Below are 20430 nucleotides of genomic sequence, written 5' to 3'. Positions count from 1 at the left end.
CATCACTTCAAGTGGGCATCCCTCTTTCCCGTTCCTAAACCCCCCACAACAGATGCATTCGGCTCATACGTCATATGAGTGAAGCGTAACACTCTAGGAGGTGTGCCGCGGGTCCAGTGTGCGGTGTGACGGCAGCACCTAGACTACGCGTCCCAGCAACGCCGACGCAGTCACCTGAACACGGCCTGTGTGCCACGACCTCCACCTACCCCTTACCTCGCCGGCCGCCTGTCAGCCGTTCCAAGCATGTAGGTCCCCCGCGCGGTGCATTGCCTCGGGGTTGGCACCCGGCTTCCCGACAGTGCGGAAGTGAGGCACGGCTGGGGATACGTTCAGGTCACGCTGCCGGTATGCCTATCGTATGGACGACGCAAACGTGTGTCTAGTGTCGCAGGTCACTCCGACGCAAGGCCATCCAAGATATGAGCGCCGACATCAGTCGCGACGGATGACACCGGCGTCCCCGCGCTTATAGACAATGGGGGTGAGGAGTAGTGGGACTGCCTGGTGCCCCCCCCCCTCCCCCTTTTCCCTGCCCTGCCCCCCAGTGCAGTTCAGATATATGGGCCCAGAGAAATCCATCGCTGCCCAAACACTGACTGCGCTGTTCCATTGGAGGAAATCCGTACAGGAGTGAAGGAAAGCATTTGAAAAATCAAAACGCGAAGGATGTCCAGCCTTCTACAAGAGTGACGGGTATGCACCCACTTGTTAAGTTTAGCGGGGACGATCGTAGAAAAGGAAGAAATCGGGGAGAGCGGCCAGGAGGTGCGGCGGCCAGGCGAGCGTTCGTCGACAGAATTTCACGTTTCCAGGAGCGCTGTTATACACGATGCGTGTAGGTGTGTGTATTACTCGTCTTCTTGTGCAGCCTTTCGAGCGGCTTTTAAGGCCATTAAGCGATGCCGTGCTTCCTCCTTGCGACGTTGCAGCTGCGCTTCGGCGTTGTCCGTCTGTACGGTCGAGTCCAGAGTGTCGGCCGCAACCTGTGACTGCTCTCCGTGGAGCGCTGGCACTTGTTGCCTATGCTCCTCGCTGTCGGAGCTTACCGGTGGAATGCGCGCTTGTTCGCCATTCAGATCGCTTTCACTGGATGCATGTTGCTTCTCAGAATCACGGGCACGCTTGCGTTCCTCTCGCAGAGTCTGCACCTTGTTCAGCTGCCTCCATGGATCCACCAGATCGGCTTCCTCTTTCTTCACCTCCGCGATCTGCTCCCGCATGCCCCGTTCTGCCGGCTCCTCGCACCCCGGCAGAAGGCGCGCTCCATACGTTGTGTCTGTGATCATGGGGACTACAGCGAGGCAGAACTGTAGTCGCACCTCCTGTCGTGGCCCACCGCTGCGGCTGAGGACAGCGTCATGCTCTACTAGCGGCACGTAGCTACCCACGCAGAAGCGGTTTCCGTGAATTGTACCCAACGCCTTGACCATCAGTGCGTCTCCAAGAGCCTCGCATGGGGCCACCCAGAGTACATAGCCGCCTGTTGGGTTCTGGAGCTTGACGGGCGGCTTGTTCTGCTGCAACAAGGGATTCGCCTCGGGTGCTACGCCGGCCGGCGTCTCGGCGGTTGATGTGGTGGCGATCGTTGGTGGTGTCGTTACCAACGGCGGCGGCGAGAGTGATGCGCTGGTGACGTTGACAGAGGCCAATAGCGCTGCTGCGCCGCCATTGCGGGCGGTACCTGGAGTCGACCGGCAACCCATGCTAAAAAAGGAGGCGGCTTTACTCTGCAGACCCACTGCCGAGGCGGACGGCTTGGGGTTGTCCGTCACGATAGTGTCGGCGGCAGCACTCGTCTCCACTTTCTTGGCCATCCTGAGGGCAGCCAGTTCAGCCTCGACGGCAGGTCCGTCCCAATAGGCACTGAAGGAGATGTCGTGCGCGGGAAACGGGGCGTCGGCGGTGCCTAGGTCGGTGTTCGAGGCAAAAAACTGATATGCTGTGAAACGTGTCCGCTCCTCCTCGCTGAGGGAGCGCTTCTTTTCTTCGCACCAGGCTCCGATGGACACGAGGTTCAACTCTTCCACAGGTGCCTGCACAGCCACCTCAATTTCCTTGTAGTGGTGCCGAAAAACGGTAGGCAGCAAAGCCACACTGCGCGGGGGAATGAGAATCAGAAGCTGCACCATGACATCCGTTGGCTTGCCACGCTCTGCCGCATCGGACACCGCCGTGCAGGTCTCTCCGGGCTTCAAAGCGGATGTGGAAAGCTCGTCTATCCCGTCATCATCATCATCCTCATCCTCGGTGCCGTTGCCAGGGTTGCCCTCTACTCTTCTCGCGCCGCGTCCCGTAGCGGTGCTCATCTCCAGTCGTCGTTGTGCTATCTCAATGAGTGTGTCGTAGGACAGCACACCGCAGTACGAGGCCAACTTCGACAATGGAGGTGCCCTGCCGTACGGGTAGTAGCATCCCCAGTGTTCCACAATACCGGCGCTGTATTGCAGCGCCCACTGCAGCATCGTCCAGTAGCAATAGCACATACGCTCGTGCTGCTTCTCACGCCGCTGCTGCCGCTCGACAAAGGCAGGATCGCGCTCCAACGCCTCTTTTTCGGCGGTGAAACCCCAGTCCAGCGCACTGGAGCTGCCGTTATGCACCCGCAGACGAGCACCGTCTTCGCCCTTCCTCGCGTTGCCTGGCAGCTCCGCCAGGCAGCTAAGCAGATAGCGGGCGGACTCATACTGAATGTGGTTTGTTACCGGGTCCACCAGGGTGCGACCACGCGGCACAAAATCGGTCGCCAGGAGCGAAAGCAGCGCATCCAGCGTGCCCTCCTGAATGCTGCCGCCGATCGTGGGCAGGAAGTCGTTTCCGAAGAGCAGCAGCACAAAGACAACGTCGTGTAGGGCGTGCTCGAAAACGAGGGCGGTCTCTTCTGGGTTGGCAACGGCATCGGCGGTGTTATCCTGTGCTGACAAGTGAAGGATTTCGCGCAGTCGCTGGCGGAAAACGTGAATGCTGAAGAAGGTAGACAGCCAGCTGTCTTTCGGGGGCGGTGGTGGCGCGGCAGCGCGGGCGCCGTGACCAGAGGAGAGGCGTGGCGGGGCATGATGAGCACGACCGCTCCGCCCGTCAAAGCGTCGCGGTCCGTGCGAGGGAGGACCACCGCCGCGGTGCGGGCGAGAGGATTGACGCCCGTGTTGGTGATGAGGCGAGTGCTGGTGGTGTTGGGAGGGTGTCTGCGCCTTCACAGGCGGCTTACCTCCGAGTGAAACCGGGGGTTCGTAGCGCAAAACATGAATGCGCGGCTCGTGGAGGATGAGGCTCGTAACGGTGACGTCCGTGTCAGAGCTGCAGATGACGTGGGAGGTGTTGGGGTTGTAGCTCTGATCGGTGCGAATGCGGCGAATGAACTCCGCAATTTTGTTTTCGCCCTCCCCGGGGCGTAACACGTCGTCGATGATGATGTTGATGAAAGGGAACGCGTAAGGTGCACCAGCGGGATCGGAAGAAGTCGAGGCCGTTGAGGCGTTGGCCTTATTAATGCGGACCTTCTCGTCCCGAAATCGCTTGGCGTTGAGCTGCTCGGTTCTGCTCACAGCGTAAAAGTGCAGCGCTTCTGTCACTTTGGCCATAAAGCGCGTCCCGACGCTGATGCAGTTGCCGTCCCACAGGTCGTTGATGTTGCCCGCTGGCTCCCGGTGGTGGTGGGGCTGAGACGGCGAGACAGACGGCTGCCGGCGCGCCCCACGTCGTCGCCGGGCGCGCTGTTGCGCCATCTTGCCGAGCGGCGAAACTCCATCCACCGCGATATACACCAGCGCCTTGGGCTGAACGAGGTTCAAGACGAGGTCGTCTAGGAGGTCAAACAACTTCCGCAGAATGACATCCTCCACCTCATCGACGCAGCTGAAGCGGTGCGAGCGGTGCGTCGCCGTGATGATGGTGGCGGCCTGGTACAGGAAGGAGTTGAGATCAATGTAAAGGTTATCAGTGCTTTCACGGATGTGGTTGGTTATCACGCTATCGGCCGGCATGAAGCAGTCGGCAAAGCGCTTCCGCAGCCATGTCAGAAGCAGAGGTACACCCATGACGATGCAGCGGCACGAATACGTGTGCGCGCTTTACCTCTTCTATGCCGTGGAGCCTTTTATTACTAGGGTACAAGGCATGTATCCTGGGCTACACTCGCTCGCCTATAGAGCTTCGAGTGTATGTGTGTGGGTGTGTGTGTGTGTGGGGGGGGGTTGTAATGGGGCTCTGCTGTCTGCTTCTCTCCCGAGCCTCCTCTTCAAGTAAACACAGATACAAATGAAGAAGGAAAAAGAGAAAACACAGAGGTCGAATGTTCAACTCTACTCCACTCTACTTTCCTCTCCTCCCCTCTTCTACCTCTTTTTCCTTTTATTTTACTTCTTGTGTTCACAAGACGGCGACTAGAAAAAAAAACAGAAATAGCCGATAACAACAACAAATGCAAGGGCTGAAGAAGGTACAGGTGCGTGTGTGTTGTAACATTTACATTCATCAAGAGGAGAAACCAACATTAAAAGAAAGAGGGAAAAAAAGAGGAAGATTCAGGGTAATACGCATGGCTGAGGTGCACGGATGAGGTTATGGAGGCAGTGGCACAACAAACCTTCACGTGATGAGGTCTGCGAGCAGCAAAAAAAGGACACCAAATGTTTTTTTGGGGGTTGTTTTATCTATAAGTAGACTGCTACAGTGTGCACATGTGGCGTGCAAGATATGCCCCCCCCCTTACTGATCCGGGAAAGAAGGCTGAGGACAGCAAGATGGTGGTGGCGTAGCCGGAGAGAGATGATGGGGGAGGGGAGGGGGGCAACGCTATGTAGGGAAAGCCAGCGAGCTGTTTGATCATTGCAACCTCCCCCGCTCTTGTTTCTCTCTCTCGCTCTCTCACATTCCCTCTCCCTCCTTTTTTTTTCTTGCAGCAACGGTCCGTTTACATCTATTGTACATTCCTCAGAGTGGGGATTGGCGGCGATGTTCTGCTCGCCCACGTACCCCATTCCAGCACATCAGCGGGTCTACACGAAGCGCCGTGGTCCGTTCAACCTTCCCCCCTCACTCCTTTCGCATGTGGGCTCAGTAATAAAGCGCCAGACGCACATCGTTCACCGTCACAACACCGTCCCCATCGACGTCCAGTTCGTGCAGAGCGGTTGCGAGCTCCGCTGGGGGCATATCTGTCAAGCGGAGAAGATCAGGATCTTCCTGCAGGAGTCCATCCTGCTCCTCCACGCACGCCTCCGCAGCGCGACGGAGGTCGTGCACGCTCCACACACCATCACCGTCCGCGTCGATCATTGAAAAAAGTTCTGGAACGTTGACGTAGAGTTCGCCAATGGCAGAGGCGCTGAGCGTCGATGTGCTTGTTACTGTCCCCGAGGCTCGCTGCGCCAGCTCCGGGTACACTAGAAGAAAATACACAAAGGCAGTGAAATTCATGCCTCCCTCCGTGATGGCGGACGGCGCTGCGACCTGAGGGGCCACCAATGGCGATGAGCCCACAGGCGCCACATCACTAGGGCCGCCGCCGAGGGTCGGGGTGGACTTTGGTGAGATATCACGAGTGCTTTTGGAGGAGTTCTTTTGCGTTGATGCGCCGCTTTTCTTGCCACCTTGGCGTGATGCGGCCTGCTGGCTTCCTGTTGCTGTCGTGGAACCACGACTCCCCTTGCCCATCGGCAGCTGCTGGTCATTGCCCGGGCTGTCTGAGACCTCATCTTCTTTCCGGATGGCAACGGCAGCCGCGCTGCCAAAAAAGCGGAGTAACTCCTCGACGTCCTGGTGGGTGAGCGGTGTGCCCAGCCTCACCATGAGCTGCTGCAACCCAGGCACAGTAATGAGCGGTTCCTTGTTGCTGTTCGTAGGTTGAGCTTCTCCGCTTTCGGCGAAGGAATCAAAAAGATGGCCTGCTTCTTCCACAAGTGCTGTTGTGAGATAGTAGCGCCGCGCCAACTCTTCCAGCACTTCTGCTGTGCGCGGCATTTTTTTTTTACTGCTATCGATAATCTATTTGTGATTTGTGGGTACTGTGTGAGTGCACGTGCTCATGGAGTCTTCTGCTTGTATATATACTACGGGTAGCCGCACATACACGGTGGGCGAAGCTAGCGTAAGAGTGGGTGGGTGGGTGGGTGGGTGGGGGGGGGGGAGGGGTGAACGTGGGGGAAAAGACTTCACCACCAAGCAGGCGGGGGAGGGGAGGGGGACACGGAGGCCACACCATGAAACAGTCACCAGTGAATGGCACCGGTACAGTTGCAAATTGGTATACGTTTTCTCGTCTTTCTTTATTGTTTGTGTGTGTTTCCCACGAAGCAACCACCATATTGGTGCGTTGCTAGCCAGACCTCTACGGCAACAACACCTACGCCTACGCAAACTCCTCGAAGTACATGCCCGACAACGTATAAAAGACACCAGTTAGAGAAAACTAGTGGCGCAGCGCCCGACAGGGGTGGGGGGGGGGGCGCACCGCCAATTTTTTTTTGTATCCAACATCTTATCCAAAAACCAAATGAAGGGAGGGGTACACTGTCACAGACTCTGCGGGGCAGGGCAGGGAAAAGGGGGAGGGGGGGGCACCAGGCAGTCCCACTACTCCTCACCCCCATTGTCTATAAGCGCGGGGACGCCGGTGTCATCCGTCGCGACTGATGTCGGCGCTCATATCTTGGATGGCCTTGCGTCGGAGTGACCTGCGACACTAGACACACGTTCGCGTCATCCATACGATAGGCATACCGGCAGCGTGACCTGAACGTATCCCCAGCCGTGCCTCACTTCCGCACTGTCGGGAAGCCGGGTGCCAACCCCGAGGCAATGCACCGCGCGGGGGACCTACATGCTTGGAACGGCTGACAGGCGGCCGGCGAGGTAAAGGGTAGGTGGAGGTCGTGGCACACAGGCCGTGTTCAGGTGACTGCGTCGGCGTTGCTGGGACGCGTGGTCTAGGTGCTGCCGTCACACCGCACACTGGACTTACAAAATAACCCGAGGGTGCATAGGTGGGTGGGTGGAGTGTGTCGTTTAGCTCAAGCTTCATCGCAGAGAGTAGACCTTTGATAATTAGAATTCCACTGAAAGAGATACTCGCCCATTCCTATGCTATACGCATTTCCTTGTAGGCCCGCCCCCTCCGAGAGAAGTGACCAACGGCCAAATCAGTCAACAAGACGTGTGCGCGTGTGTATGTATATATCTATATATAAATATATATATATATATATGTTTAGTGGGGGTATAGGATAGATTCGCTGCTTACCCTCTCTCCGGCAGCGTGGTGTGCGTGTGTATGTGCGTGTCCGGCAACACCAGCAGCAGCGGTGAGGTGTACGTCAGTGAAACGATCGGATATGGGGGGGGAGGGGAGGGGATAAGAGAGGCGGAATGATGCACGTCGGTGTCTATCTGTGCGCGTAGCGTTGCGGGAACAAACAGAATCTAGGGGCATCATTAGTACTCTGCACCACACTTACCCCCTTTCTTTTTTTTTCCGGTGATTGATGCGTGCCACTGCGCATGTGTGCTCTGGCCTTTGACTACGTCCTCACGTTAGATAGGGCAAAGCCGCTGATGCTCAGCGATGAGATCAGCAACAACATCGGGGTTTACCAGCGTCGATGTGTCGCCCATCGCCGAATACTGCCCAGCCGCCACCTTGCGCAGGATGCGGCGCACGATCTTGCCCGAGCGCGTTTTGGGCAGTCCGACACGAGCCACCTGCATCACGTCCGGAGATGCTAGCGGTCCAATTACATTGCGTACGGTCGCCCTCACTCCTGCCAGCAGCTCGGGCGTAGGGGTCACGCCGTCGCGGAGGATGAGAAATACGTATATGCCCTCGCCTTTGATCTTATGCGGAAAGCCAACCACAGCGCTCTCCACCACGGCTGGGTGGGTGTTGACAGCGTCTTCGATCTCACTCGTGCCGATGCGATGGCCGCTCACGTTCAGCACGTCATCGATGCGCCCAGTGATCCAGTAATAGCCATCCGAGTCGCGGCGGGCACCATCGCCTGTCATGTAAACACCATCGACGTTAAAGTACGTTTGCTCGTAGCGGGCGTGGTCATTGTAGATGGTGCGGGCTATGCCGGGCCACGGCTTCGCAATGGCCAGCAGCCCCTCCGCTGGGCCCTTCTTCTCGCTCAGCGTCATGGGATCAAGAATGACTGGCTCAATACCAAAGAAGGGCAGCGTCGCGCTACCGGGTTTCATTGGGGTGCAGCCCGGCATCGGTGTTATCATGTGACCACCCGTCTCGGTCTGCCACCACGTGTCCGACACGTCGCAGTGTTTGTCCCCCACCACTGTATGGAACCACTTCCACGCCTCCACGTTGATCGGCTCGCCGACGGACCCCAGCACACGCAGGGTGCGGCGGTCGCACTTGCTGACATGGCAGTCGCCGGCCTGCATGAGAGAGCGGATCGCGGTCGGTGCGGTGTAGAATATGGACACCTTGTACTTCTCGACAAGCTGCCACCACCGCGAGGAGTCGGGGTAGCTCGGCAGACCCTCGAACAACACCGACGTGGCGCAGTGGATCATCGGGCCATACACGACGTAGCTGTGGCCCGTGATCCAGCCAACATCCGCCGTGCAGAAGTACACGTCGTCCATGTGGTAGTCGAAGCTATACTTGAAGGTGGTGGAGGCGTACACCATGTAGCCAGCCGTTGTGTGCACAATGGCCTTTGGCTTCCCAGTGCTACCGGAGGTGTAGAGCATGAAGAGCGTATCCTCCGCATCCATCCACTCCACCGGGCACTCCTCGTGCTGCTCTGGCGTCAGTTGCGCTACGGCGTCTCTGTACCAGGTGTCGCGGCCGTCCTTCATTGTGCAGTGATGCGAACTTAAGTTTTCCGTGACTAGGCACGCGATGGACATGCCGGCTTCCTCGCATTCCCTCAGCGCTTCGTCTGCTACGTCCTTGAGAGGGATGGTCTTTGCGCCACGCGAGGACGCGTCGGCTGTGATAAGCAGCTTCGCCTCAGCGTCCTTCAGACGTGAACTGAGCGCCTGAGCTGAGAAGCCGCCGAAGACCACTGTCATTACAGCACCGATACGGGCACAGGCAAGCATGGCCACCACAGCAAAGGGAATCATGGGCAGGTAAAGGCCCACACGGTCACCTTTCTCGACGCCGTACTGGTGCTTCAGCACGTTCGCCAGCTCCACCACCCGGGTGTACATGTCGCCATACGTGATCCTCTCCGTCACCCCCGGGTTGTTGCCTTCAAAGTAAAAGCACACCCGATCCTTGTGCTCCGGCAGATGGCGGTCCAACGCGTTGTAGCAGACGTTCGTCACCCCGCCCTCGAACCACTTCACAAAGATGGGGCCCTTGGACTTGTCAAAGTTATACGACTTGACATGTTGGTCATCCGCCCAGGTCTGCTTCCAGTAAAAGTCACGTCGCGCAATACCGGCCCAGAAGGCGTCATTCTTCTCCACGGAGTAGTCATAGATGTCCATGCGAGATTTGATGTCGCTGCCAACGTGTGACTTGGCGCTGTTCGCCTGCACCGACTGCACAGTCGTTTTAGACGGCCCATGCTTGGGGTCCTGACCGTGCTGGGGGTCGAAAGACGGACTGTCTGAGCTCACCGGTCTTGAGACGCCGCCCGTGTTGGTTGGCGTGACTGAAAGAATCGTGTCGCTCATCTTTTATCTCTCTCTGTGTGTGTGTGTGTGTGTCGTGTGTGTGTGCGTGCGTGAGTGTGTGTGTTGCCGCACAACCAAGAGTCACCCTCTCCAAGTCCTCTAAAAAAAAGGTGAAATATCGGGAGGACGAATAGTCCTGAAAATAGAGGAGAAACAGAGCACCGTGGGAAAAAGGGGGGAGAGAGGGGGGAGGGAGACGGGGGAGGAGGGGGAGGGAGGGAGGAGGGATAGAGAGAGAGAGAGCGACACACCGACACACACGCAACCGGTGCGAATGGGCTTTCCGCAGTTCCTTCACAAAACTTCAACGTTTTTTTTGTTTGTGTTCGCCAACGTGTCATGTGAACAACAATAAACACTTCATGGAAATAAGCAGATCATGAAGCAAGATTGCTCTTCTTCGGGGGGGGGGGAGGGGGGACGCATGTATGAACACACGTACATTACCACAATGTGGTCCCCGCGTGCTGGTGCAGGAGTCCCCCTTGTCCATATTCACCCGTTTTGTTTTCGTCCCCGTCCGCAACGCTTAGCTCCGTCGCGGGCGCTTTCCCGATCGACCAAATCCCGGCCAATCGTCCAAGCCAAAATGACCCCCACCGCTGCTGCTTCCACTGGCAGTGCCCATGGTCGCTCTCGAGAGAGGGCCTCGGGTGGCGATCGACGCCGGATGACGCGCTACGGAGAGTTTGTCCAGCGCCACCAAAAATACTTCATCGCTGTTCATGCGACTCGCCGGTGGCTTACACGTGTGCACCGTGAGGAAAAGCCTGGAAAGGCGATGCCACAGCTCCTCGTAAGCGGCACGGCTTCCCAGCACTTTGCACACAAAGTGACCCCCGGTGCGTAGCAGAGGTGCACACACATCGATGGCTTGCAGATTTAGCTGCGCAATGCGCTGCCGATCTTGAAAACCGCCCATCCGGTTAGGGCACATGTCCGACGTGACGACATCCAGTCCAATAAAGCAAGAGGACGAGGATGACACCATACCCGTCGCTGCCTCGCTGCTGCTGAGAGTAGAGCAGTGATGGGAGAGATGCTCTACAAGCTTCTGTTGCGTGGCGGCGTCGGTAAAGTCACCCTGCACAATCACGGCGTTCGGGATTTGTGCCTTCATGGGCAAAATATCGACACCGAGGAGAAAACACCCGTCACCGGCTCTCTCACGTATCACCTGACACCACCCACCCGGGCTGCAACCGAGGTCCATCGCGATGCGTGTACGCTGGCGGTCGAGGAGGTGAAAGCGATCATCTATATGTGTAAGTTTGTATGCACTGCGCGCAATGTAGCCTTCCTGGCGAGCCTTGATCACGAATGGATCCTGCGACTGCCGTTGCATCCACTGTCGGCTAGTGCCCTGGCAACAGACAATTGTGGGGCGCATCTCCAGCGCATTGACCTCCACCCCTCCGGTGCTAAAGCCCACTGAAAACAAGCCAACAAACAAAAAACAGAACACATACACAGAGACAGGGAAGCGAAGAGGTCGATAAGAAAGGAGGTAGTTGAGGAGAGGAGAAAAGGCGTCACATCCGCTACGGTTGTGCGCGGTACGCAAACGCATGTGGCATAGTAGCGCACCCACCATCCGTGTGTCTGTATGTATGCATGTATGTATGCGTGGCCATTCCTCCACAGACGAGGGTCAGCTCCTTTTTTTCTTTCAGGTCCCTCTTGTTACCGATAAGCCCCTCCCCCACTCTGGCCAAACACTGCGAGGGTACAAGTCTGTCTCCACACACACACACACACACACACATGAGTGATGTTGCCCCTCCCACATACCCAATAGAGGGGGGTCACGGAAGAACATCTTCCATTCCCCATATAAGCTTGAGTTCGTGGGGCGCGGCACCGTATGTCATGGTGAGCTCCTCTCCCTTCACGATCGGACGGAGGGTGCGCAAGCAAATCACTGGTCCTGTCGCCAGCGTCACCTCGCGATCGGGTACCATGACGGCGACGTTTTCGCGGTCGCTATGGTTGCACATTTCAATCACAGGGCACAGAAAAGAGATCGGATCTCGCACGAGCGAGGCCTTCACACCCCTGGGGTCAACGCTGTCGACCGCGCCTGCTGAGGGCGAGGGTGGTAGCATGGAAAGGGGGGCTGTGGCTTCGATGTTGTCCCATGCGCAGGCCCATGGGGTCGACTGGAAGGCGTACTGCAGGCACGCACGGTGATCCACGGGAACCATGCGACTGTAGATCATGCACAAGGCGTAGATAATCACCGGGCGTACCTCCGCTTGAGTCAGCTTGAAGTGAGAAGCGAGCGAGGTCTGAGCGCTGCGACAGATCTCTGGCGCATCCAGCCACCCTGCCAGGTGCGCAGCGAATCGCTCGAAGTTGCCCTCGTTTCGAGGCATGAAGTTGATATATTCGATGGCGTCGCCGCCTGGCGTCGCCGACACCTGAGCCGCGTTACAGTTCCGTAGCAAAATGAGGTACGTCATGTAGAGTGCGAGGAGTAGCTGATGGTGCCTAATCAGTGAGCGGTCCGCAATGCGGCTGTTGTACGCACACGCCATGTCACTCAGCGCCGTTTGCACTTCCGGTGCCAGCAGTTTCCAGAAGGGTTCGCAGCGAAAGGCGGCGCCGGGGTGCAGGCATGCCGTGACGGGCATCATGACCACGTTTTCATCCTTGGCAATGTCTTTGTTTGCTATGAGGCCGCGCAGGAGATGATTGTGGGGATTCAAATTTGAGTTTGGTGGAGAAGTGCGACGCACATAACCGATACGACACCACCCGCGAGTCGTTACGTGATGGCGTTTGCAGTAGCCGATAAACGATTTGGCCAGTACTTGCGGCGAGTCGAGCACGCGCAGCATGTGTCGACTCTCGTAGGAGGGCATTGGCTCGCCAGATGTAAGTGGTACACCCCCACCCCCCAGGGTCTCAACGTCCGTGTGCGCTCCTGTGACGGAGTTTCTCAACGTCTTGGGGATCTCTTCCTAAAGAGCGAGCAACAGCACGGGTTCACCGAATAACGAACGTACACCCATCCAAGTCCATAAATGCAGCAGCGTGCAACGATTTTCGTATGCCTTTTCCTTCTCTCCATCCCCCCCCTCCCCTTCCCGTATAGTGTCTCTTGGGGAGGCTCGAGGGTGGCCTCTGAATTTCTACACACTTTTTATTTTTCTCCACCTCTTTGACCAGTGTGTGTGTGTGTGTATGTGTGTGTGTGTGGTGTGCCTTCCTGCGAATAGCCAAGAGTACATGGTGTGGGGGTAGAGGGGAGATGAGTGCGCGAGCGAGTGAGTTGGAGCCCAGCCGAAAAGAGACCGCGACGGTCGCACATGAACACATACACAGGTGTTCGTTGGCATACAACTAACATACACCAGGTCTTCAGACGGTGTGACACGGGGGGGGGGTGCAGGGAGGAAGCGGGACGGCGCAGCAGAGCTCTCCCCCTTTTTCCTCTCTTTTTTTTTCCACATGATCAAAAAATATAACCCAGCCATGCATAATAGGCACACACACACACATATACATACCATTAAGGCACCCAACATAGGCAGTGTGTGATACCAGCAGACTGCAGCGAAACAACAACAAACGTACATCAAAAAATTTTATCTGCAGCTCTACTTATGCACTTGAACACCGAAACTGTGTGTGTGAGAGAGAGAAAGAGAGATCAAAGCATCGGCAAGCAGAGGAGTGTCATTTGCTTTAGGGATTTAAAGAAGGGTGAGACGGAGGGGGGAGGGGAGGCTGATTGGTGATGGTGCACGCAAATCACATCTTGTAAACACCTTAACCAGTTTTCTTATTGCTTGTACGCTTCTCCCACAGTGTGACATGTGTGTAGCAAACCTACGCCTTCGGCCTCTTGTGCACGTCTGCTGACGCTTACATCCCACTAAACTCCCATAGAGGACATCCTCAGTCGCCCTCAACACTCTCCCCGTCACGTTCTTTTTTTTTCCCGTGTGGGAGTGTGTGCGCTCTTTTTTTTTTGTTCAAAGTACAGAGAAGCGCGACTTGTGGCCGCGTTCTCTGGACGGAAGCGTTGCGGTTCTAATGTACTCCTCGTTGTAATCCTTGGCTTTTTGGTTCTTCACAGTGCTGCTGTAGTCCTCCATGGCGTTCTGGAACAGAAACATTAGCTTCTCCGGGGACACGTAGAGGCAGTGCAGGTCTCGCTTCTCACGGTCGGCCGTCGGCATACTTTCTCGCAGCAACCCCTCGTTGTAGTTCTCTTGAAGCCGCTCCGTGCGGGCGTCACTGGTGGTGAACGCAGGCTTGTTCATGGGCATGGTGCTCTTAGTTGGGGGTGGGGTGGGGGGGAAGGCTTTTGAGTGTCACTGTTTGTACTGTTGCGGGCGTAGGAAGACGGAGGCAAGTATCTGCGAGGGGATTGAGGGGGTGGGGGGCAGGATAAGGATGAGTTGGAGAAGACTGGTGAACCGATGTGACCCAGCACCACGTGATGACGCGTTTGACGTTTGTGTTTCAGAGCTTTAATTGATTGTGTGTGTGTGTAAGGAGGTGCATATGTGTACAGAGGGGGGGGGGAGGAGGCAGTCGCAGCGTGCTTCTACGCAAGCACACACAGCCCCTCCCTTCCCCTCCCCTCCCCCCTCCCCACACACACAGACACACAGAGAAATCACCTCAAAAGAGGGCATGTGTCTTGACAAAGACGCATAGATGTGCCACCCAGATTTGTATCGTTTATTTCCATCTTCGTTGGGTGGCACGTGCCACCCAACGCACACACGCACACAAACATGCCCACGTATATATATATATATATATATATATCTATGCGTGCAGAGACACGTGTGTATGTGTGGTACTTGAATCTAACATGGCCATTCCTTTTCCTCCCTATCTCTGAGACACGCACACACACACACACACACACACACACCGGCGCTGTGAGGTATATGACGAGGGACATAATCCTTGGCAGAAACCGCTATTAATGGGGAGGGTTGTGCGCGTGTGCGCAAACGAGTACGAAGAGGTGCTGCTATGTGCCTCAAAAGTTCACGGCTGGCTATTGTTCACCGCAGTAGTAGTCGTCGCCATCACTTTCTGGCTCTATTGGCGACGTCGCCTCACTGGCGCCGTGACGGGCTGAAAAAGAAAACAGAAAGGCGCCCATGACCATTGAGGCCAAGACCAACTCTGCACATGCTTCACGAACCTGCGCGGAGGAGAGACCCTCTGCGAGGTGGTCAGACCAGTAAGCTAAGAGGGCTGTGTAGGCAGCCGAGAGGGGTGGCAGCGCTGGCACCAGGGCCGCCATATAGACGCGCAGCAGCTGCCCGCAGACTACCGCCGGTACGTACACCTGGCTCGAGAGCTTGAAGTAGAAGATGCACACAAGACTCGTGTCCACCAGGTCATTTGGGAAAGCGGTGAGCAGCACAAGGACGACGAAGCCAGTTGCCGTGGAAAAGAAGTAGTTGGCACGGTTTTTGCGCAGGTTACGATAGGGTTCACGGTAGACTAGTTGGAGAAGCGCGATCTCCGCGATGATGGCGCCGGCCGCGTAGACAAACTTTTCGGTTGTGTGCTGCAGTACTTCATCGCCATTGGTGCCGCTGACTACCGCTAGAGGCCTGCGAGCACCACGGCCGACCACCACCAGCGACGCTGCCCCGTGAGCGAAAATGGGCGCCAGTTCAACCACCGACGACGGCACGCAGGGAAGCGCTTTTTCTGCAATAGGAGCCAGGGCGTGTTCAAGGGTATCGCGTGCCCGACCAACAAAACCTGAAAAAGGCTCTACAGCAGTGAGAGTTCGGGTGCCACTTCCCGCACCGCCAGACCCAACGGCAAGTCCAGCAATAGAGCACAACACCAGCGTTAGTGCTGCCAGTATGATAAACCTCAACTGCCTCTTCATTTGTTTTTCGTTTTTGTTGGTGTTTTTATGAGGGTGATGTGTGTAAGGCCCGCCTTCCCTTCCTTTGTTTTTGTTTTCCCACGTATATTAAAAAAATGCGCAACTGTCCGTGTTTGCTGGTGCCTGTTCGTATGAAACTGAAAAAAGGCGGAAGGGGAAGCGGAGGGGAAGGAGGGGGGGGAGGGAGGGGGGGGGATGAGAGTGGATAGAGAGGAGCAACCCTGACGGGTGCACTCAAATAAGCAATCAATCAGACAAAAAAAAGGGCATAGGTGTCCAACAGGGGAGGTGAGACGTTTGTGGCATTGGGAGTGGGGTGGGGTGGGGGGAGGGGGGACATCCGGAAGGTAGGAGGGGCAAGCGGATTGACCACCGACGGTGGGAAAGGGCGGAGGCCTAATCTCAGGGATGTGAGAGGGGGTGAACAAGTGCAAAGGAAACGGATTGTGGCACGCAAGCAAAAGAGACGCACGTTTTTTTTCCGTTTTCATGCATTCGAAGTCTATCCGTCCGGACCGCTCTTTGAACGACTGTCAAGCCTTCCAACACTCTCGGCGCCCACGCTGCCGTCCCGAGATAGCTCAAGGAACATGAGCCGACGCGCTTATATCGTGGGCCTAAGTTACATCACCTAGACGGTACACCCGCTTTGTGCCACGCCTGTATCCACCTCTTTTGTAATGAGCATTGTGTATCTGTGTTGCCTTCAAGCCGCGCTGGATTCCCTCCTAGAAAAAAAAAAGCTGTTGATGTTTTCGTTGGCAGTGCTTGTGCGCGCCTTCACGGGGCACGTGTTCTCCTCTCCTCCCCCTTTCGAGAGGAAGAGCATAGATTTGGGGGTTTGGGTGGGAGAGAGACCCCACTACTCCCCTCCCCCTCCTCCTCCTCCTCCCCTTGCCACAAAAACCGGGACGTGAACGACAACAAAGTATCGAAGTGTATTGGATAAACACACACACACACACACCCTGCGGAGGGCAGTTCGCAACATGACTCCAGGGGAAAAAGAAACATATACAGCATCATACACGTGGGAATGGGTGAGGGACCGCAGGATGCGGGGGCGTCCCCCCCCTCTCTCTCTCTCTCCCCCTCCCACGCCCACCGTAAAAAAGCAATACCTGGTCATCCGTACTCCACCGATTCCCTCTCGCCTTACTTCTTTGATTTTCTCTCTTCCTCCTCCTCCTCCTCCCCCCCACCTCTCCTTTCCAAAAGGCTACGTTTTCAGTGGTTCCAAGGAGTCGATTGGGTTTGTCGGCAGATGCGAGTAGTAGACTACCGTCGTGTATTTGTTGCAGTAGCGCGTTGTCACGCCAATGACGGCGTGGTCCTCGCGGCGCTGGAAGTACACGTGGTTGATCGTAACGCTAAGCGGCAGGGGCAGGTGCTCCGGAGGCAGGCGAGAGTTGTGCTCTACGCCAGTGTCCATGACTTCCATGCGACCATCGCGGGAGCAGCGCACGAGCGTGGGTGGGGTGTTAAGAGGGGTGTACCGCAGGTGCAGGGGCACGATCGGGGGGTACTTGCGGGACTCCTCGAACATGATCGCCTCTTGGCCCCAGCCCTCCCCGTTGTCCATGATGTCGTCGTCTTCTTTTGTAGTCAGTAATACATCATTCAAGAAGATGGTGTTGGCAGGCTTGCCATCACGGGCCGGTACCGGCTTCGGTAGCGGCTGCGTCACCGCTACACTGGTGGGCTGCTGCTGCTGAGTCTGCGGCAGGACAGGCAAATTTGATGATGCCGTTCCCGATATCAGCGGCTGCGTGCTATCCACCACCTCCGTGCCATTGACGAGGAAGCGGTAGTTGTGGTTGCCGGCGGGGAGCTCAAGCAGCGCATAGAAGGAGTCTGTGCTGGGTGTCATAGGCAACGGCTGCCAGTTCATTGCCTCCACGGCGACGTAGACGGGATTCCTCGACTCAATCAACGAACGCACATCCTGGTCCTGGTAGCGCAGCACAATGGGGAAGGTAGTCGTGGGTACGTTAGCCACCATACCACCAGCTGCGCCTACAGATTCCGACAGTGGGCGTGGGAGTGAGGTGCGACTCATGTTTTGCGTGTTGTTTGGGTCGGAGTGACGCGCGACATTTTGCGCTACGCTAGCCTGATGCAACACGCTGTCGTTGACTGCCGTCGGCCGGACGCAAGTAGGGCGGTTGGTGCTGCTAACGCCCGCGCTAGGCAGGCCTACGCGGCGCCGTTTTGAGTCTTTTGTGTTCGGCTGGCCCATTGGTGTCTGGTAGGGGACGCCCTTTGATGCCTAAACGAGGTGAGGGAGGTGGTCCCTCCCCTCCCCTCCCCACAATGCCCGGACGTGACTTGTGAACCCCGAGCACACTCTGAAGGGAGCAGGAGTGCGGCAGGAGAGACCGCTGTCAGACGTGGGGGGGGGGGAGGGGAGGGCAGAGGGGAGAGGAGGGGGAGCGGACCACCGAGCACAACTTCAATCCTAAAAGAAACACACACACACACAAACAACACCCCGACGACTTTTCCTTCGCCTCCTTTTTCCTTCCCTCCTACACAGACACACACACACACACAGTCCAACGTGTGGGGAGAAGGGTGAGTGGAGGAGAGAGACAAGTACGAGACAGAGACGCAAGGAAAAAAAAAGTGGTCGTTACGTGGTCGAGCAGCAGAGGAAGTAAGTCAAAAGAGCATATATAATATAATATAATATAGTATATAATGAAGGACAACGAAATATCAGGTGAAACAAACGAATGGAAAGAGGCACGTGTTGCTGTTGAGGTGGTGAAGGCAGCGTGTGCAAGATGAACCTGTGTGCGTTTATGTTTATAGTCCTTCTCCCTCCCTCTCTCCCTTGGCCGCTGTTGGTTTACCAGAGAAAAGACACGTCCGCACGTCTATATATATACATATATATAGGGACGAAAGCGGTTATGCGCGTAATGCCTGTTGTGTCGCCCGCGCGCGTAGGTGTGGGTATGTGTGTGGGGGGGGGGGGGGAAGTTCTGCAGTCCCCAGACGAGCCAACTGAGGTGTGGTTATCGACAAGAGCAGCAGCAGCACGGAGGGGGGAGGAGGAGGAGGGCGGTCGTGGGGATGGTTGAGTGGTGTTTGAAAGGGGTGGACGTCAGCTATGTGCGACCAGTCAATGATGAACAGGACGCAGACACATCACCTCAGCCCTCTTCTTTTGTTTGGGGGTGGGGTGGGGGAAGACAGCGGCGATGAGACTGCACACGGGCTTTCTCCTCAACGAATGTGTGTACACCATGCTGAAGTTGGCCACGGAAGCCAGGAGAAAAAAAAACGGCTGTTCTGCTTTCATGTAATGTTTGCAATTCTCTTTTTTTTTTCGTGCTCTTGACGCAGCTCTCGAAGCAAACGTCAAACAACCCCCCCACGGCACTCCATTGACAAGAAGGAGCACAAAAGGGGGGTTGTCTGACTAGATGAGTCCTCGCCTCTCTTTCTCTGTCGTGTGTGTGTGTGTGTGTGTTGCAGCGGCACCACTCTTTGGTGTGAGAAAAAAGGGGTGGGGGTTCGGGTGAGAAACACATGCTTGCAGGGTGGGATTGTGGTGTGGGGGTAGGGGGGGGTGGAGGGGTGTGGACGAGTCCCAGGCAATGGCCAACACAACAGAGAGAGAGAAGGACATCCACGAATAGTGTCCATACGAATTTAATGGACAATGCGTACCACGTGTGAAGGTCCCTCCGTCCCCTCCCCTCTCTCCTTACCTCCCCTCTTTCTTTTTCCATACCCTTTTCAAACACACACACACACACACACACACACACGCGCACTGGAGTACACCCAAAGAGAGAACATATCAATATACATACACATATACACACATGCACTACGGAACATCCTGTCACAGGATACCAAGGGTGAGGGAGGGAGAGGGATGGAGATGGGGAGAACGAAAGCAGACTACTAGGGTGTGTCGAAAAGAAAGTTCGAGACACGAGCGGGGGGAGGGGTGCTGAGTGTTGCACACTGTCACGAGATCACAGCGTGAGGAAGCGGCGCAGATTTTTTTTCGCATGACTGCTCTGAATTTGTCAGTGTCATGCTGTAAGCCCAGCAGGTATCTCCTGATTCTCCTCCACAGCTTCTTCTTGCGCCTGGTTCTCAGCCGCCCTCTGATCCCCGGAAGCCTCAGCCTGACATTCGTCTTTAGCAATGTCATCAACAATGAGGGTGGCAGCGGCAGGTGCAGGCGTTGGTTCAACCGATTGGGCAAGGGCTGGAAAAGGACTACCGTGCGCGAGTTTTGAGAGCAATGCCATCCGTTCTTCTCCCGTAAAGGGCTTGATAGCGACTTCTTCGTGTGCCGCAGCTACAACGGTTACATCATCGGCGGTAGGAGGTGGTGGTGGTGCTTCTGCTGCTGCAACCCTCTCAGAGGACTCCGGTATTGTCGCTGACGCTGCCGTTGCAGCTGCGTGAACCGATAAGAGGCGAATACTTTCATTCTGTGTCTTGTGCATCCGTTGCATGAGCATGACTTTGGGAGGCGGCTGGATCTCTGCTAACAGTTGCACGGTCTCCGAGGCGCTCGTTGGTATCCTGGCACCGTATGGACGACCGGCGCGCAGGCAAAGGAGCTGTTGGTGAAGGTATGAGGCGACGGCGGACGGCGTTGGTACTGTGCCCTCTCCCTCAGCACCGGCGCGGGCAGCGAGCTCCAAGTTGAGCTGATCTTCGTGCTTCACGATGAGCTCTCGCTTCAGCTTTTCCAACTCAATAGAGGACGCCGTCATCTTATCGATGAATGCGTCTGTTACCGAGATGTGTGAAGGAAACTATATAAATATATATATATATATGTGTGTGTGTGTGTGTGTGTGTGTGAGCGGTGTCAGCAGCGTCCTTCTGTCCGAGAAATGATGGCGGGTCGCGTGCGTGCGTACTTAGATACC

General features: G+C 56.3%; 9 protein-coding genes across 9 annotated transcripts; all 9 read right to left on the bottom strand.

Annotated features, from left to right (window-relative positions):
* Positions 1–851: 851 nt before the first annotated feature.
* JKF63_04820 (uncharacterized protein) lies at positions 852–4037 on the bottom strand (the record flags this gene model as incomplete). Its single annotated transcript, XM_067900794.1, has 1 exon — positions 852–4037. The coding sequence occupies one exon, from the start codon at positions 4035–4037 to the stop codon at positions 852–854; it is 3186 nt and encodes a 1061-aa protein (XP_067756994.1).
* Positions 4038–5055: 1018 nt separating this feature from the next.
* Positions 5056–5961, bottom strand: JKF63_04819 (uncharacterized protein; the record flags this gene model as incomplete). Its single annotated transcript, XM_067900793.1, has 1 exon — positions 5056–5961. One exon carries the CDS (start codon positions 5959–5961, stop codon positions 5056–5058), a length of 906 nt encoding a protein of 301 aa, XP_067756993.1.
* Positions 5962–7530: 1569 nt separating this feature from the next.
* On the bottom strand, positions 7531–9645 carry JKF63_04818 (uncharacterized protein; the record flags this gene model as incomplete). The annotated part of the gene is made up of 1 exon (XM_067900792.1): positions 7531–9645. The coding sequence occupies one exon, from the start codon at positions 9643–9645 to the stop codon at positions 7531–7533; it is 2115 nt and encodes a 704-aa protein (XP_067756992.1).
* A 529-nt stretch (positions 9646–10174) lies between these two features.
* Positions 10175–11035, bottom strand: JKF63_04817 (uncharacterized protein; the record flags this gene model as incomplete). Its single annotated transcript, XM_067900791.1, has 1 exon — positions 10175–11035. The coding sequence occupies one exon, from the start codon at positions 11033–11035 to the stop codon at positions 10175–10177; it is 861 nt and encodes a 286-aa protein (XP_067756991.1).
* A 415-nt stretch (positions 11036–11450) lies between these two features.
* JKF63_04816 (uncharacterized protein) lies at positions 11451–12509 on the bottom strand (the record flags this gene model as incomplete). Its single annotated transcript, XM_067900790.1, has 1 exon — positions 11451–12509. The coding sequence occupies one exon, from the start codon at positions 12507–12509 to the stop codon at positions 11451–11453; it is 1059 nt and encodes a 352-aa protein (XP_067756990.1).
* Positions 12510–13625: 1116 nt separating this feature from the next.
* JKF63_04815 (uncharacterized protein) lies at positions 13626–13922 on the bottom strand (the record flags this gene model as incomplete). Its single annotated transcript, XM_067900789.1, has 1 exon — positions 13626–13922. One exon carries the CDS (start codon positions 13920–13922, stop codon positions 13626–13628), a length of 297 nt encoding a protein of 98 aa, XP_067756989.1.
* Positions 13923–14668: 746 nt separating this feature from the next.
* Positions 14669–15523, bottom strand: JKF63_04814 (uncharacterized protein; the record flags this gene model as incomplete). Its single annotated transcript, XM_067900788.1, has 1 exon — positions 14669–15523. The coding sequence occupies one exon, from the start codon at positions 15521–15523 to the stop codon at positions 14669–14671; it is 855 nt and encodes a 284-aa protein (XP_067756988.1).
* A 1219-nt stretch (positions 15524–16742) lies between these two features.
* JKF63_04813 (uncharacterized protein) lies at positions 16743–17762 on the bottom strand (the record flags this gene model as incomplete). The annotated part of the gene is made up of 1 exon (XM_067900787.1): positions 16743–17762. One exon carries the CDS (start codon positions 17760–17762, stop codon positions 16743–16745), a length of 1020 nt encoding a protein of 339 aa, XP_067756987.1.
* A 1813-nt stretch (positions 17763–19575) lies between these two features.
* JKF63_04812 (uncharacterized protein) lies at positions 19576–20271 on the bottom strand (the record flags this gene model as incomplete). Its single annotated transcript, XM_067900786.1, has 1 exon — positions 19576–20271. The coding sequence occupies one exon, from the start codon at positions 20269–20271 to the stop codon at positions 19576–19578; it is 696 nt and encodes a 231-aa protein (XP_067756986.1).
* Positions 20272–20430: the final 159 nt, after the last annotated feature.

Source organism: Porcisia hertigi, chromosome 23 (assembly GCF_017918235.1).
Source record: "Porcisia hertigi strain C119 chromosome 23, whole genome shotgun sequence".
Classification (NCBI taxonomy): domain Eukaryota; phylum Euglenozoa; class Kinetoplastea; order Trypanosomatida; family Trypanosomatidae; genus Porcisia; species Porcisia hertigi.
The sequence above is the reverse complement of the archived record's forward strand: the minus strand, read 5'-3'. Positions and strand labels throughout refer to the sequence as shown.